This window comes from Grampus griseus (assembly GCF_964374135.1).
Source record: "Grampus griseus genome assembly, chromosome: 5".
Lineage (NCBI taxonomy): Eukaryota > Metazoa > Chordata > Mammalia > Artiodactyla > Delphinidae > Grampus > Grampus griseus.
In genome coordinates this window covers 7,206,331-7,223,970 of record NC_138998.1, presented here as the reverse complement: position 1 = coordinate 7,223,970, position 17,640 = coordinate 7,206,331, and the positions used below count along the sequence as shown (strand labels likewise).

Here is a 17,640-nt window from a genome sequence, read left to right as displayed (position 1 = left end):
GCACCTGCCATATTCAGGCCAGGCACTCTGCTTTGCATGTGGGAGAGTGCAAGAGAAAGAAGACATAGTCTGTGATTTCCTGTATCTTACAGTCTACTGAGAAAGAAAGACGCATCAAATAATCACACGACCTGTTAAGTAACTTGCAGGAAAATTACAGGCTGCTATGGGAGGGAATGACAAAGGGATCCAACCAAATCTGGGATGCGAGGAAGTCTTCATCGAGGAAGTGATGTTTGAGTTGAATTTTGAAGGATAAGTAGAAATTGACTGCATGGAGAATAGAATGAAAGGATTCTAGGCAAATAGAGCTGTGTGTACAAAGGTCCTGGGAGAGACAGCATCATCTGAGAAAAGGAGAGAAGGCCAATGTCACTGGAGAACCGGGTGTCAGATGGGGTGGGGAGGAAGACAGGAGTCAGATTGCTGTCAGACTCACGCCATTGCTAGGTAACTAACGGCGGTCAAAGCGTTCTAAGGGAAGTCACATGACTATTGCATTTTTTCAAAGATTATTTTTGCTGCCGTGCAAGGCAGGTTAACGCACGTACGTGGTGATGGTCCGTTAGCCAAGTGCTGCTCGGAGTGTGATGTGAAGCCCAGTAGTATTGGCATCACCTGGAACTGTGAGAAATGCAAATTATCAGGCCCCGCCCGGACCTACTGAATCAGATCTGGAGGTGGGCCCAGCAGTCTGTGCTTTCAGGAGCCCTCCAGGGCATTCTGCTGCACGTTAAAGTTTGAGAAACCCTGGCTTAGTCTAGGATGTGGCCAATAAAGTGAGAGTGAATGGATTTAGAACCAATTTCACCGGTTTAGCTACTAGAAGGATTGGGTGATCTCTTTGGTTTGGGGGATGAGAAAGAAGGAAGTGTCAGGAATGTCTCTAAAATGTGCATTTGCTGTAGAAGTCACCTTACCTGCTCTTTTGTGCTTTGTTGGGTGTGTATTTAAGATGAGAGGGGAGGAAAGTCTGGGGTGTGAATTTGGGGTTTTCTGTCTTTGTTTTTTTTTTTTTTTAATATTTACTAATCCACAGAGCACTGGTGAGAAGGGTTCAAGAAGCACCATTATTAAAATGACATCAAGTGAAAAAGAAAGATCTTATGTCTGGAACATCTCTACTGATGGGCAGTAAAACAAGCTGTAACTGGAGAGCTGATTTCATCTATGATAAGGAGAGCTATTTTTCCTGAAGTCTTGACTTCCTCAGAATTCTTCAATTTTGAGTCCACTAAATTATCTTTTGAAACGTTATGTTCCACAATTAAAAAAAAAGAAAAAAGCACTCTGTTTCAGAAATACAGTAGGAGTCAAACAGCAAAAGAAATCTTGTTAACAATGCTACTAAGGAAAGATACTATTGAACGGGAAAACATTAAATTCAGAATGTGTTTGGAGGTTAACAAAATCCCCTTCTGCCTCAGGTTGTTTGATTATATAGGATATATATAATGATTTGGAAAACGACCTGTCTTTCTCGGTGCATAAAAGAGACTGCCAGGGAAGAAATTTCTCACATTTTTTAGCTTCTTTCTTACATTTTTTAGCTTGCTTTGGCCTGACTTTGTATAGACTCTTTGACCACAATCTCCATTTCACTCCTTCAGCCTCCTGATCTGCATGTATTTTGCTTTACGATGCAGCTCAGAAAGCCCCAAAGTAGCTTCTATTGATGGAACTGGAAGAAAAGCCTTGTCAGAGCTCCTTCCGGCTCATTGACAGTTAAGCCTATTTTTCAGGTGAAGGATAACTAAGTATATTCTCATTACCAAAAGAGGAAGGAAATAACTACCCTCTATAAAAGACAGTTGTCTGGATAATCTTCTTTTAGCATGTACCACTATGGCATTCAGAATCTGGGTTCTACCTAAACAAAGACTCTACCTGGTTCTTACACTAACAAATAGTACTTCTTAAATACTGTCGCAGGATAGAGTCTGTTCGAAACTTCCAAAGAATCAAGAGTTAACTACTCATATACAGTAATCTGTAGGTTTCTACATAGGGAGTTTGCCAAATGGGACTGTGGGCCATAACTGGGGGGAAGCCTGATTTACAAAGGACATTTTATTGGAAAACAATCATGCTCATTTTTTATGTGTTGCTTATTACTGTTTTAGCACTACAATCGCAGAGTTGAGTAGTTGAGACAGAGGCTATATGAAGGCAAAGCCAAAAATATTTCCCATCTAGTCTGCTGACCTCTGAAGAGGGATGTACCAAATCTGTTAGTCTGACCATCAAATTGAAGCCCTCATGGTTTAGGGGAATTCTGAATTGTCATGTTTGAATTACAGCTATAGGCTCAAAATGTACTTTTCTTGTTATTGGAAGAAAATGCCTATAATCATATGGAAGCTAATAAGAAAATGTTATGCACAGATTTGTTTTTCATTAGATGTCTCTCTTGGGGCAGGTTTGTCAGTACTTAGAGCTCCCCTGAGCTTGGTGGATCCAGTGATGCTTGTCTAGGCACTGGGGTTTGGCCGCCAGTTCTGGTGAAGTATCAACTCTATTTTAGGGAAGAAGCAGGAAGTTGAGGAAGCGCCTAAATGTTTTGCCTCACATGCCTGCCAAGTTGTGACTCAGGGCAATCTGGCGCAGTGCTCATGAATCTTCACTAAGAGTCGAGTTTGCACAATGGAGGAAATACTCAGTATGTTTGTTGTCTTCATGTTCTTGGAAAGTGCCAAATTGACACGTAAAACTGCAGTCATATATTTATACACTGGAGAATTGTCAGGAGCTCCTTAACCATCTCTTTTTAATTCCCATTTCCTTGTTTCCAAATTCTCATCGTAGAATTTCTGCTTTCTCCCGCAGGACATATTCTCCATCCTTTTTACCTTACTTGCCCAAGCTTTTAAACACAGTTTCTAATTCTGTACCTAACTGCTTAAAAAGAACTTGATTAATGCGGAGTTTGTTACATGTCCTGGCTTATTTTACCAATAACATCTATAAGTACAAGTTTTCCTTTTAAGATATCAAAACTAGATTATTTACTCATGTGATAATTATTTCTTTGGTGTTTGTTTTTTTTTTTTTAATGTTTGGAGAAATGCCCTGTGTTTCAGCACAAAGCCCACAAACCCGAGAATCATATGACTTGAGGTCTAATCCCTCCCATTTCAACAATTAACATTCATCGTTTTGCACTCTTTACTGAACCACTCTGAACTCAGGATCTTCATCTCTACAATAAAGAGTTCCTTGTCATCATCTTTAAAGACCTTTTCTAACTCCAGCAATCTGAAAAGACTTTGTATGTTACAACTTAATACTCAATTAGACGTTTAAGGAACTGCTGAATAATTCTCCTGTTTCCTTAATTTAAAAAAAAATACGAAATGTTTCATACATACACAAAATACATAGATTTTTATAACCAATGCCCACCCTATACCCACCTAGCTTTAACAAATATTAATACTGACCCATAGTTATGCCTGATTTTTTTAATAGTTAAAGAATTAAAGCATTACACATTCAGGTAAACTCCTTACTTTATATGATTAGTCAAAAAGTATAAAATACTTTTGCATGTATTGACCTCTTCAAAGCTCTTAGCCATGAGAAGTAAACATATATCCAGTATGCAGATGTGGTATAAACAGGTGTCAAAATTGTATCTCAGGATACCCAGCAAATAAATGAAGAATTCAGGACTCAACCATATGCAATGTCATCTAATCCCTGGATTTTGACTGTCCTTTCCTAAATATATCATTTTTGTAATTAGGGTTCTTTGTAAGCAATATAAATGGATTCTGGTTATCTGAAGCAAAAATATTAATTTATTGAAAACACATGTTGTAACTTATGGAACCAAAGAAAGGGATGAGCAACCAGTCTTTGAAAAAGGCAAGAAGCAGTTGTGTTCATGAGGCCTAGGTAGCAGGAAAAACTGGCAAGTTTTTTCTGGCCTTCATTGTTGAATGAATCTGCTTCCTTCATTTTTGATCTTGGATCCCTCTGGTCAAGATTTAAATTACCAGAAGAGAAAGAATGATTGGTCAGCATGGATGATTTGCCTATCCTTCCAGTGAGGGCTTGTCTGAGCACCAGGTTGGGTAGTTCTACCAAGGCTGCGCACAGAGAGGAGTTCTCATCTCCAGTGGAACATGGAGGTGCAGTGACACGAGGAAGGGGCAAGGATGTTAGTCTGCCAAACATGTGAGATATCTACTATACTAATTGTAGCAAACATGAGAATGTGCGTCTCGTACCTCTGATTACAGGAGAGTATGGCTGATGACCCCAGCTACTGTCCTCTGAAACACATCATTGTGTTGGCACAGGCCAGACTTTCCGGGGGCTGCTACCAGCCAGTGACGGAGTGAAGCAAGGCTGCTAAGACAGGTCTGGTCCTAGGAGATGCGGCGAAGCTCTGATGATTGGCTTGGCTAGATGACTCCTTGATGGCCTTGGCGAACTTTCCTTAGAATTGCACTGAGGTCTAAGACACTGTCATCCAATTTTTCTTCCTTTCTTTCTCCTTTGCTTGACCTCAGATCTGCATCATAATCTACTCATCATTTGCTTCTAAGAGGACCAGCAATAACACACAAATCATTTATTAATATCCAAAAGCAATATTAAGTAGCACTTAAGAATGTCATGCTGCAGCCCTACACTGCCGTTTCCTACATTCTATATGCCTTGACCCTGTTCTACTTTTTCTTTCTGCTGTATCATTTAACACCCTCTAATAAACTATATAGTTATTTATAATTTATTGTTTTTCTCTCCAAAGTAGAATGTAAGTTCTCTCAGGGCATAGGACAGAGATCTGTTCTGTTTTGTTCACTGATGTGTATCCAAACACTTAAAACATTTCCCAGCCGTAGAAGGCACTAAGTAAAAATTTGTTGAATGAATGAATAACTTTATGTCCATTTGCTTGCAATGTAATCTCCAAATATTTTCTTTTGGGTCCTAAACTAAGTAGTTCCACAGTCCCAGACCCCCTTAAACATGCTGTGTTTATGTCGGCATTACACTTTTTTGGTGCCAACAATTATTCCCGTTGCCCTACAGAGACCATAGATTTCTCCCACTAAAGCCTTGTACAATTAGAGAGGGTTAACTTGATCTTCCAAGTCTCATTTAAACCAAGTTCTTTTTCACTGAACAACGGCCAAGTTTGAAGAAATTTTAAATTGCTTTGCTTGAAGTCAAGTATCAAGGGAGTGAGTTTGTTTCAGCGCCTTGTTCTCAGAAAGAAGTGGCTTACAAGTAGCAATCATGGAGCCAAGCCTGTCGGATCAGACATTTATCTGCTCACTAACAATGGTTCAGCACATCTGTCCTTCTTTCCCCTAGAGCGTCACTGAAGAGAGAGCCATGGCTCAGCGTTGACTTGGGCTCAGTTCTCTTTGTTATTTCCAGTCTTAGAAGAGATGAGCACAGGAGATGTTGCTCTGCATCCTACCTAGAGCTACTATGGCACAGAGATCACCACTCTAGGAAAGAGGCAGAAACATCCTGGGAGGAGGGAGTCAAGCAAAGGTTTTGTGACTAAGGTCAGGAGATGGTGCTACGTGCATTAATGACCTTGGTAACTATGCCTAAAGTCTGTGATAATGAAGCTTTTATGACTGCATCCTCGTTGTTTCAAGGAGGGGATTAAAAGTGGCACCAGTGGTGGTTTTCAGATCCCATTGTCTCATTGGCTACTTGAAGCAAATTTAAGAATTAGAGCCATGTGTACCTAAATGAGAGATATATTCCAGTCTAGAACTAATGTAGCTGAATCTTGTTTCAAATAGAGGTTCTACTCTTCTTCGGCGGTGAGAGGGGAATTTGTTGATTATCCAAAGGCTTTATTTCACTTTTATCTGTTATGACATTTTAAGAAGAATATGTATCCTGATGTTCTATAGCATGGATAGAAAGATTAAATGAAAATGAAATCCAGTTTCTAAAACATTGTTCACAGAATACGATCATTCCCAGAAGATTATAGTAAGGCAACATTGGAAATCAAACTCAGATTTGTGTTTACATCCTGCTATTTGACCCTCATTAGCTGTGTGACCCTGAAGAAAATACTACACATCTCAATTTCCACATTTGTAAAATGTGCTTCAGTTTCTGATAATGTTGGTCAGGGTGATCAATGAGAAGTTTAGATGGAATACATACAAAGCTTGTGACTCAGTGTCTAGCATATAATGGAAGCTTAATAAATGACAGCTATCCCTAGGTCCTTGCTGTGTGCATTACATTGTCAGGAATCCCTTATCTGTTTCTCATTGGACCATACGCAGTTATCTGGGCTCTTCCTCTAAACCTATCCCAGATGAATTTGTGGCTACCCATATGTGAAAAATTCTTTCAGTTATAGGTAAGAATTTTCCATGTTTAATCATCAGAAGCTGTTTGGTTTTCTTAAAGCAAGTAATAACTCTATTGATCAAAACTATAGTAAATGATTTGTTGAGCAAGCATGTTGGAATTATTGACTAAAGCACATCTTGGAGATATTTTTTGGATCTCAAGTTCCCAAGCTCCTCTCGTTCCAAATTATTAGAGATTTCTGAGAGATGCCAATATATACTCCTGGGAGAGGAATAAAGTACTTTCATTTAAGGAGAAAGGAAACTTGGAACAAAATGGAAAGAGGAAGAAAAAACAAACTGGGCACATTCAATTCAGCTAAGCATCAGTTGATTTGTATCTATGCCTCCTTTCTTCCTTTCATTTTTCCTTTTCCTTCTTTCCCTCTTCTTTTTTTAGTTACCCTACCTTAACATGGAACTTTTCTTAGACTTTGAAATGGAATATCTGTGAGAATTTAAATCATGGAGAATACATACAAAGTGATCTCCCTAGAAATATGACCTCATCACTCTCATCACCCCGTCCTGGACTCCTTTCATTTCTTATTCCAAATCTCTAGAGTTGCCAGAATCCCACTAAAAATTCCGTCATGCTTATTCTAGCAAAACTGAAAGCAGGGATATGAGAAAAGGAAAAAAGAAGACACTGTAATCCTACAATCCACCACTATGAATATTTTGTGTGTATTCTCCCAGTCTATTTTTTTTTCTATAAAGAAACAAATTTAAAACACATTGTTTTCTGAGAGCCTCATTTTTCATCAGACATTGAAATGAGAGGTGTCTTTACCACTGCCCACTCAGGGAGGTCTTCAGCTGGCTCACTTCACGTCCCACCAACCCGACTCTACCCTCCGCTGCTGCACAAGACGTCGGGGCCCCAGTGCATTAGGATCCTGGGGCATTTGGAGGAGGGTGTCCACCCAAGGCAAATTCACTGGGAACTGAGCACAGATCTGAAACACGTATAGGCTGCACTATAGATGGATGGTCCTTTGAAGAAGTGTTCCTTGCAGTTAAAGTGAAGCCTTTACCTGCTATTTCACCAAAGAATCCTTGCTTTCATCACTTAGAACAGTACAAACACCAGGAAGTGCTGGGGAGGCTGCTGTAGGGCTTATCTCCCACGCAGCTCTGGGTGCTTCCTGGGACTTCCCCCTCCTTTTTTTTTTTTTTTTTTTTTTGCGGTACGCGGGCCTCTCACTGTTGTGGCCTCTCCCGCTGCGGAGCACAGGCTCCAGACGCGCAGGCTCAGCGGCCATGGCTCACGGGCCCAGCCGCTCCGCGGCACGTGGGATCTTCACGGACCGGGGCACGAACCCGTGTGCCCTGCATCGGCAGACGGACTCCCAACCACTGCGCCACCAGGGAAGCCCCCCCCCCTCCTTTTTAGTCTGATCCTTATTTTCGATCACCACTTCACATGACCCATCCCCTTCCTATTTACCTTTCTAGTTTCATGAAAATAGACTTTCCATATTGATAAAGAGTCTCTGGAATGCTATGTTAATTTTTTAAGCAAGCTATGAAAAGCCATTGGGTATTTTTAATCAGGACACTCTATTTACACAGATTCTTGGAAGCAGCATGGGAAGAAAACTAAAGGTAGGGAGAACACCTTTGAAGAGTGGGTGAGAGATGGTTAGGGCCAGAACAAGGCAGAAACAACTGTGATAAGGGGGAGGGGCAACTACAGCTCTGCGCAGACTCGCTTGAGATGCTCATCGATGTCCTGCGCTTCCTGCTACAGATACGAGAGTCCTGTCATGCAGCCACCATTAGCAGTGCCTTGTTTACACACCTGTGGCCCTTTGGCCACACGCTTCCCAATATTATATCCCCTGGACTAATTTCTAAAAATTGTCAAACCTGTCATCACACCATTGAGTACGTAGCACTGAGACAATGGTTATAGAGAACAAGATCAGATTTACTGTGAAATATGAGGAGCGCCTGAAAATGTTTAGCTCACACGATACTGATGCTGTTAACACTCAGGATATTATATTTTTGTAGCCATAATTTCAAAAACTAAAGGTCACACATATCTACCATTAAAGAGCCAATCAAAATCCTGCTTGATACGAGGGACATGCTAAGGGTACCCATCCCACTTTCTGCTGTTGTGTTAAATTGGGAAACACAACCTGTGTCCCATCGTGGCAACACAGCCAGTCACTAAAGAGAAGGGAACGACTCACAACTCAATATTCTTTATATCTCTACCTCCTTGTATTAAGTTATTAAACCATGAACTCATACTAGAAACTTTTTCATTAGTGTTCACTTATTGCAAACTATAATCTTTTAGGGGTATATGGAAAGCATGTGTCTTCTTTCCTTTGTAAATATTAGCAAGACAAATTCTCTTGCACCCTTGTTTCCCAATGAAGGAAAAGAAAGTACCAAAAATGGAGACATGGGACATTCCACCAGGTTTAAACTCTGAGTAATTATTTACGCGATTCCGAAAATACAGGTTACCATAGAGGGTATAAACCCTGTTATCGCCCATAAATTGTATTTATCCATGGAAATTAAAGGTGTCACTAGCTTAAATCCTGGCAGAGACTCATCTGTTTTAGCGTTCACCAACCCACATGGTAACTACAGCTGTTATATACAGAAGGAGTTAACATTGACACACAAGTTCTGCCCTCTAACCCTACTTTTAAGAATCCTTCCCATCTCTGGATTGGAGGCTGAGGGATTTTCTCCCTCCCTGCTTAACGCTAAGAGAGATTTATTGTACCAGGCCTGGGGCGCTGTTGACTGAAAGACATTGCATGATCATCACTGTACCCATGGGTAAGAGAGGAAGCAGCAGACCCTGGGGCATTGCTTTGAGTTATTACAGTGTGTAAGGTAGAAGGTTTTGTCAGAGAGCCAGGGCAGAGAGGTTGAGGACAGCAGGGAAGGGAAGGCTAAGAGAGCAAAGTTAGTGTGAAGGGTGTTGCTTTGAGCCTGATTGGTAGGTTTCAGCATCCATCCTCTTTTTCTGGAAGAAGCAGCAAGTGGCTTATGCTTTGCTTTCTAACTTTAGAGGTACCCAAAGCCATATTTGTAAGGAAGTTGGTGTGGATAAATATGAAGGAGCAGTTGAAGGAAGAAAGGAAGAGGGATAAAGGGAGGGAGGGAGAAAGAAAGGAAGGAAAGGAGGAAGGAAGGAAGGAAGAAAGGAAGGGAGGGGAGGGAGGAAGGAAAGAAGGAAAGGAGGAAGGAAGGAAGAAAAGGAGGAAAGAGGAAGGAAGGGAAGAAAGAAAGAGGAAGGAAGGAAGGGCGGGAGAGAGGGAGGAAAAAGATAGGCCTATATGTCTCTTACGCTGCTTCCCTGATTCACTTTTTTGTCATGTATGTAATGGGGAGGTTGACATTAGCTTAGCTCATGACAACTCGTTACAAAATTTGAATTTAGAAGGACCCATATTAATGAAGTTTCTAATGAATTTATAAAATGTCAGAGATCACCTCTCATTAGAACCTGAAAGACAAATTCCAAAGTGATTTTTCAACTCTTCCAGAGCATGCTGTGACGCGACGCCCGTGCATCATGGCTGATTAGAGAATATTGTCACGTTGGCAGCTCTTTCCTTGGCTTTCACCTCATTTTGTGCTTTGGCGTTTCTTTAAAATACACTGGCACTTCTGTGAGGAGACTCTGTGGAGACAATAGTGATGCTTGTCTGAGTGCATAGATCGAATGATTTTCAGGGAAATTAATAGTCTCTGTTCTGATTTGGGTGACATTCCTGCAAGGAAATTGACAGATGTTTTAAAGTGTGCACCAAAGTATTAGATTCATGCCATTCTCCAAGTCCCCACGATTCCTGTCTCTAGGGTGTGATTGATAGCTTGGCCTGATGGTTCTTTTTGTTCCTACCGTAGCTACAACATTAGGGGAAAAGGCTCCCAAGTTGAAATGGTAATCATAGACAAAAATTGGAAGTAAGAGCCATTCTGGGATGAGGGAGAGAGCGGTGTCTGGCCAGGAATAGGGCTCATTTATGAGGTTTCTTCATTAATCATAGACAATAACGTTGAGTTATCATTTCATGTTTCTTGGGGTTACTATATCTACCCTGGACAGGAGGATGTGAGAACATTACAGTCGAGGGAATCTCATTGCAGAAATGTTAACTGACTTCCCATGGTCACGTGGCTGATTGATGGTGGAGCCCTGGTGATAAGCCATAGATTCTAGGTTTTCTGGAGTCTGGTGATGGGGTATTGAGATGGGATTGCTGTGGCATAGATATTTGGGAAGATGAATGAAAGGAAACCATGTGTCTGAGTCAAAAGAACAAGAAGGAAATCATGCCACTAAACGATTAGGAGGATGTGGGGGAACAGGTACATATTCAAGGCATACTTTATACGTAGCAGCACATTACACATACATTTATTACATGTGTACTTAACCACACATTTTCAACAAAAATACCCCAGCAGCTATAGTAAAACACGATTTTTATGTCAGATGGACGCTAAATACAAATCAGCTGCTCGTCTGGTGCTCAATTGAAGAAAAATGAGAGATTCCAAGGCTGGATGGATATATCGCTGTGTTGGAAAGTGTGAGATCTAACACAGTATATACAAAGCAAGTTAAAACATCAAAGATATTTCTGACTCTGTGATTTTTGTCGTATACCCAGCTTTGAAATCAATTCCCAAATAAGATGGAAATTCAGATTTTTTTCCCATCAAAGTAAAAGTGTAGGAAAATTATGTGTGAATAGATCAACAGTTTAGTTTTTAAGCAATAACTTTTTCATCAACTTCAAATATTTCTGCCCAAGAATGCTTTTCAGTAGAAAATCTAGTACTGGAATTTTAATATATTTTTTAATATGTATTTTGAAATATACAAAAACTTTTCAAAATATAAGCCTTAGGTTTGAACTTGAGTCTGTTAATGATATTTCTCATGGTTCTTTTGCTCAAAGAATAGAATTGAACTTGAATATCACTTTTAAAATTAATTTTTATTGGAGTATAGTTGATTTACAATGTTGTGTTAGTTTCTGCTGTACAGCAAAGTGATTCAGTTTTACAGGTACATATATCCACTTTTTTTAGATTTTTTTCTCATATAGCTCATTACAGATTATTGAGTAGAGTTCCCTGTGCTATACAGTAGGTCCTTATTAGTTATTTATTTTATGTATAGTAGTGTGTATACGTCAATCTCAATCTCCCAATTTATCTCTCCCCCCCCTTTACCCCTTGGTAACCATAAGTTTGTTTTCTACATCTGTGGCTCCTTCTGTTGGGTAAATAAGTTCATTTGTACCATTTTTTTTTAGATTCGCCATATCAGTGATATCATATGATATTTGTCTTTCTCTGGCTTACTTCACTCAGTATGACAATCTCTAGGTCCATCCATGTCACTGCAGATGGCATTATTTCATTCTTTTTTACGAGTCTGAGTATCACTTTTAAGAATATGTTCTTGGGCTTCCCTGGTGGCGCAGTGGTTGAGAGTCCGCCTGCCGATGCAGGGGACACGGGTTCGTGCCCCGGTCGGGAAGATCCCACATGCTGCGGAGCGGCTGGGCCCGTGAGCCATGGCCGCTGAGCCTGCGCGTCCGGAGCCTGTGCTCCTCAACGGGAGAGGCCACAACAGTGAGAGGCCCGCGTACCGCAAAAAAAAAAGAATATGTTCTTGAAATAAAACATATACCCTGAAAAATACACACGAGTACAGAGTTTGATGACTTTCAAAACCTGAATACTCCTATGCAATCAACATAAAGGTCATGAAAGATATGGACCAGCATTGCAGAACACCCTGACCCGTGTCCCCTCCTAATCACAATCTCCCAAAGGTAACCACTAACCTGACCTCTTAAACCCTAGATTTGTTTTGCCTATGTTTGTACTTCATTTAAATGGATTCTACTCCTCTGGGTCTGGTTATTTTTGCTTAACATTATGTTAGTGATATTCATCCATTCCCCTGTCGATTATTATGTATCACTCATTCACATTACCATATAATGTATTGTGATAATATATCTTGATACTGCCAAACAGTTTTTAATGTATATGTACTAACTGGCAACGAGTCAGTAATGTAGGAGGGTTCAAATTACTTTTCATCATCCTTCCCAAAACTTGGTATTTTCCATCTTTTTTTCTTTTAGCCATTCTGGTGCACAAGCATTGATTTTTAAATGGACTAAATAAACCTCTAGCAAACTCATATCAAACAGAAGTCTTTATTTAGCAACCAGTGTGTGCTTCGGGCGGGAAGGGGCAGAGTTTCATCAAGTGGAATGCTTCAACATCAATACATTCAAAGAAGAAATACGAATTTGAATGACATAAGCAGAAAGGTCTCAGCACAGACTAGTGGTTTTGTTTAAAATACTCCCTTATTTTCAGAGAAAGCACTTCATTTGGGAATGAAGAGATATGCATTAGAGGCTAGACGTTTATGGAGTCTGAAAACTGACCTTTTTAAGATTTGGGGGGAGACTCATGGGATAGAAGAAAACAGTAAGGACTTTATTAACTATACCACAAATGATGTGATTTTCATAGAAAAAAAACAAGGCAGTGGTTGATTTGTATTTTTATTACCGTTGCAGGGTCTCCATTTTGGTGCCTATTGGATATTGTCCCTATAAAGAATGAGAAAGGAGATGTGGTCCTTTTTCTGGCCTCATTCAAAGATATAACAGATACAAAAGTGAAGATTACTCCAGAAGATAAAAAAGAAGGTTTGTACTGTTTTCAGAAAACATTGACAGATGGAGTAACATTTTGAAATTGTTTATTCAAATACTCTGGTAGGAAAAATAAATGTGTTTTTAATAACAGCAACAGATAAATACTCATAACTCTTAGCAGTCAGTATTTGGTGCCTATCCCCAAATCACAGAGACTCATATGAATTTGCATTTTCCTCTTTGTAATAAAAACTCACTTGATAGGAACCAGAAGTTTATACTCCTGTTTGAGGAGCATGAGGATGGGAAAACAACTTATCAGAATACACAGATTCACACCACCTTGTTTTATCAGGGAAGAATATACATTGATAGCAATGAGTGAAGTTAAAATGATGCGATTGAAACTACTGCTCTCAGTTTCATCTAACGTGCAGTAGTTCAGAACTTAGAAGTGCAAGATTTCATTTTATATCCAAAATCCAGAACTCAAGTTTAGTGCTTGTTAGAGTGGAACGTTGCAAATGCATACCTGTATTTTGCAATAATAATTTGTTTTAAGACACAGACAAGCTCTTCAATGATCTTTAAAGTATTCTGAGACTTTCTATTGCTTACTTTATAGCTTGTGTCTGTAGTTTATGAGGAAATACCCTGTATTCATGTAAGCAGACAAAAGTAACATTGAAAAATATGCCCATATTATTTCATTTAAACAAAAGTAGGATTAGATATTTTGGTGACCAGAGAAAAGGCAATTGTCATTGTAGGGACTTCCTGTATATTAAGTTCTTTATGAGAACCAGCTCTTTGATGTTTCAACAACTATGTCTTTTTAAAAATGTGTGTGAGCGTTTTAAATACATTATGTCTTTTGAAATGACAACACAAATTGAGAACTATTTGGTGACCCTGGCCAACTTCTATCATTTGGAATGTTTGCAAATGCAGGACTGTTTTCTTGTGTATTTGCATAACTAAACACTGTGGCATATTTTACATACAGGAGGGGTGAGCAGTCTTATACTTAAAGTTACTTGGATATTAGAGCACGTGTAATACCTGTCCAATGAGAGAAAAGTGTGGAAATCGGTGTGCGTGGTTTTGGTTTTGTTTTTACTGTTTTCTTTGCTGTTATAGGAAAAGAAAAGGTAAGTATGAACTGTATTTACTCAGAACACTTCTTATACCAAATGTAGGTTTTTTCCATACCAACAACCAGTTCTTCAACTCTCTGGACTCCAGCTGGGTGTCCTATCATTTAATTCAGGTCACACTAACTACCTGGATTTAGTGTCAGAGTGCACAGGTATAAGGGCCCACACTAACTGCAGATGGCCGGTCACAAGTACAGGGTGCCCGGGGCCCACACACTTCTGTCCAGCTTGGCTACAATGTCGGGAATTTCACAGCCCTCCCCATCCTTTTCAGATTTGATAATGTGCTAGAACAGCTTACTGAATGCAGAGTGACACTTCTGTTATTGTAAGGGCTCTAACTCTGGAACAGCCATAGGGAAGAGATGCCTAGGGTAGGTATAGGGAAGAGGGCCTGGGGCTGCTGTGGTTTTCCTGGGTGTGCCACCCTCCCAGCACCTGGATGTGTTCATCAGCTCTCCTGCTCGGGTGTTTAGTAGGAGTTTTCATGGAGGCTTCGTTACGTAGGCAAGATTGATTACATCACTGGCCATCAGTGATCAACTCATTCTTTAGTCCCTCTCCCCTCCCCAGAAGGTCAGGGAGTGGGGCTAAAAGTTCTGGCCCTCTAATCTTGCCCTGGTCTTTCAGGCAATGTGTTGCCCTGCCGAAGTAATCTAGGGCACCCTCCCCTTCCCCACCACCAAATATTTATTAGCACATAAAAGACACTCATCCCTCCAGAGATTCCAAGGGTTATAGGGTTGTGTGCCAGCAATAGGCACAAAGACCAAGTACATTTTTTCTTATGCCACCATAAGGATTATTTGAATAACATTATATTTGTGTATTAAATATATATGTGTATATATTATGTATACTCATATGCATAGATAGATACATAAAACTATCCTTAGAAAGAAATATGGCTTTTTTTTTTCTTTTTTTTTTGCTTCAAAGTGGGCAGTTTAATCAACTGACTTGCTTTGAACATGAAGATTATAACTAATGGTTTTATATAATTTAGGTCATCATCTTTGTCTTGTGTTTCTGGTGTCTGTAGATAGAGGTGAAATCCCCCTTTTGGAGGACTGCAATGGATAAAAGGAGTAAAAATATACTTATTCATTTGGGGTTTGAAAGAGCTCAGTACAAACACTCCTTTTCCCCACCCAAGTTCTGAGCCAACTGAGAAAGAAATAAGAGTAAGGCAGATGGGAGAACAACACATCACCTTTATTCCTGAAGAAACCGATAACAGAGAATGTGGCATATTATCAACAGCAAATGGGCTTCCTCTCAGTGAGCCCAGATTTAGGCAAAGTTACCTCCAGCTTGGAGGACCAGAGCAGAACAGGTGCTTCCCAAAGGCAGCTGCTCCCTAAAGAGAGGAAAGAGTAAGGGCCACGCCATATATGCCAAACTCAATCATATTAAATTCCTCCTCTTCCCCTGGGAAGAACTGAATAAAGGAGCAGTACAGAGGCCAGGTGTGTTACACTAGCAGAGCTGCTTCCCCAGGAAAGCTTGCACCTGCCTTTTGGGGGTGAAGCGCACGCATTTGAATACCCTATGGAACGAGTAGCAATTATTCTAATCCAAGGTTCCATCACAAAAAAGAGTTTTACATTTCTATTTAAATAAATATATTAAACTATGCTTAATAATAGTCCCATTTTGTTTAGAGAACATGTAAAATATGAAGACTATCTCCTGCAAGGTTTAAAGAAAGAAAAACAAAAAGCACTTTTAACATTAATTGTATAAGGCAGAATATGTTGTAGAAATTTTGAAATATTTGATAGTAAGTCTCTAAATCTTTTAATAGCTTTATGACTTTGTCCCTCAAATGATTATTATTTCATATGAAATTAAGTGTTATTTCTAATATATATTGAACACTCAAGAATATTTTCTTGGGCGTCCCTGGTGGCGCAGTGGTTGAGAGTCTGCCTGCCGATGCAGGGAACACGGGTTCATGCCCCGGTCCGGGAAGATCCCACATGCCGCGGAACGGCTAGGCCCATGAGCCATGGCCGCTGAGCCTGCGTGTCCAGAGCCTGTGCTCTGCAACGGAAGAGGCCACGACAGTGAGAGGCCTGCGTACCGCAAAAAAAAAAAAAAAAAAAAAAAGAATATTTTCTTTTCCGTTGCTAAGTTATAAATGTCCCACAAAACTATGTAGTATTTTAATAGAGGCAAAGTAACTATTGTAAGCCAGCATAGTTATAAAATGATCATAAAATACATATATATATTTCTCTCTTTTTTTAATCTGCTCTTAATAGGGCAAAAATACCTTAAAATTCACCAATTGATGGCATGTCTTGCAGGAAAGGCACACCTTAGCGTATGGTATTTTTAGAACTTCAAGATGTGTTTGAAAACTCTTAAAATGTCTCTGTATAATTGGAGCAGTATTGTATCTCAGCACTAGAAAACTCGAGGTGAGCATGTAGCCTGATGTGACCCGATACCAGATGTCATACGAATGTATCTCTGAAGATCATCTGAGTTGTAGGAATATGGTTTGTGTTAATTAAATTAATTCCCTACCAAGGCTCATATGATGGACTTTGCTTAAGAGATATAAATTGTACTTGTTTAAGAAAAAATGCTTTAATCAGTAACGTCTACATTGTTCTGGGGTTTATTTGAAAGGAGGAAAATCATATTTTGTAGAAAAAACTAGCAAGGTATGGGATACAATGAACAGCATTGATGGAAGATTGGCATAAAATGCAAAGTACTATTTGGACACTCAGTTTTCAGCTGCTGATCTGGGATGTGTGTGTGTGTGTGATTGAGACAGAGAGAGACTTCAGCAGAAATCTGGTGATTTTAATTACCTTTTATATTCCTTCCATTTTTTGACACATATTTCATTTCCATTCTAAAAAAAGTGTGTAAACCAATAACTTCTATATGTGTGTCTAGCATTACTTAGTTAATTTAACATGAGACCCTGTTTACCTCTTTCCCTATAGAAATATCAGTAAGAAATATATTAATTTAATTGCGGATTAATAATGAATTAAGCAACTCAATCAATATTCATTGAGCACCCATTCTGCCTTCCATATTGAATGATTGTTTGGGTACAGTATGCTTTGTTTGAATCATCTAAATTTTAGCTTAAACCCTGGTTCCACATGTGTTGGCTGTTAGCCCTTAGACAAGCTGCTTAGCCTTTCGGAGACTAAGTTTCTTCACCTATAAAAAGGGGTAATCATACACGTCTACACTTACTTTAGGTATATACGAGATAATATCTGCAAATCACGTAGCACTGAATACGCCCAAGAAGAAAAGAGTTGTGGTCATTGTTATATTCTACATGTTTTATAAAAATAGCTAGCTGTTATTGAGTCTCTGCTTCATACTGATGATTACTTCATTTGCTTCTCGTTATAACCCTATGAAATAGGAATTATTCCTATTCCTATTTACCAATGAATTTTAAGTAATTTGACAAAGTCA

The 17,640-nt window shown here is 39.5% G+C and overlaps 1 protein-coding gene across 1 annotated transcript in view; it reads left to right on the top strand.

Moving 5' to 3' along the window:
* The window catches only part of KCNH8 (potassium voltage-gated channel subfamily H member 8), a gene marked incomplete at both ends in the record, with an annotated part of 386,090 nt that overhangs the window by 146,963 nt on the left and 221,487 nt on the right, over positions 1-17,640 (top strand). Inside the window, one exon of the mRNA XM_082655515.1 lies at positions 12,944-13,075. Coding sequence (XP_082511641.1) covers positions 12,944-13,075 — 132 coding nt within the window. The remainder of the gene's footprint in view (positions 1-12,943; positions 13,076-17,640) is intronic.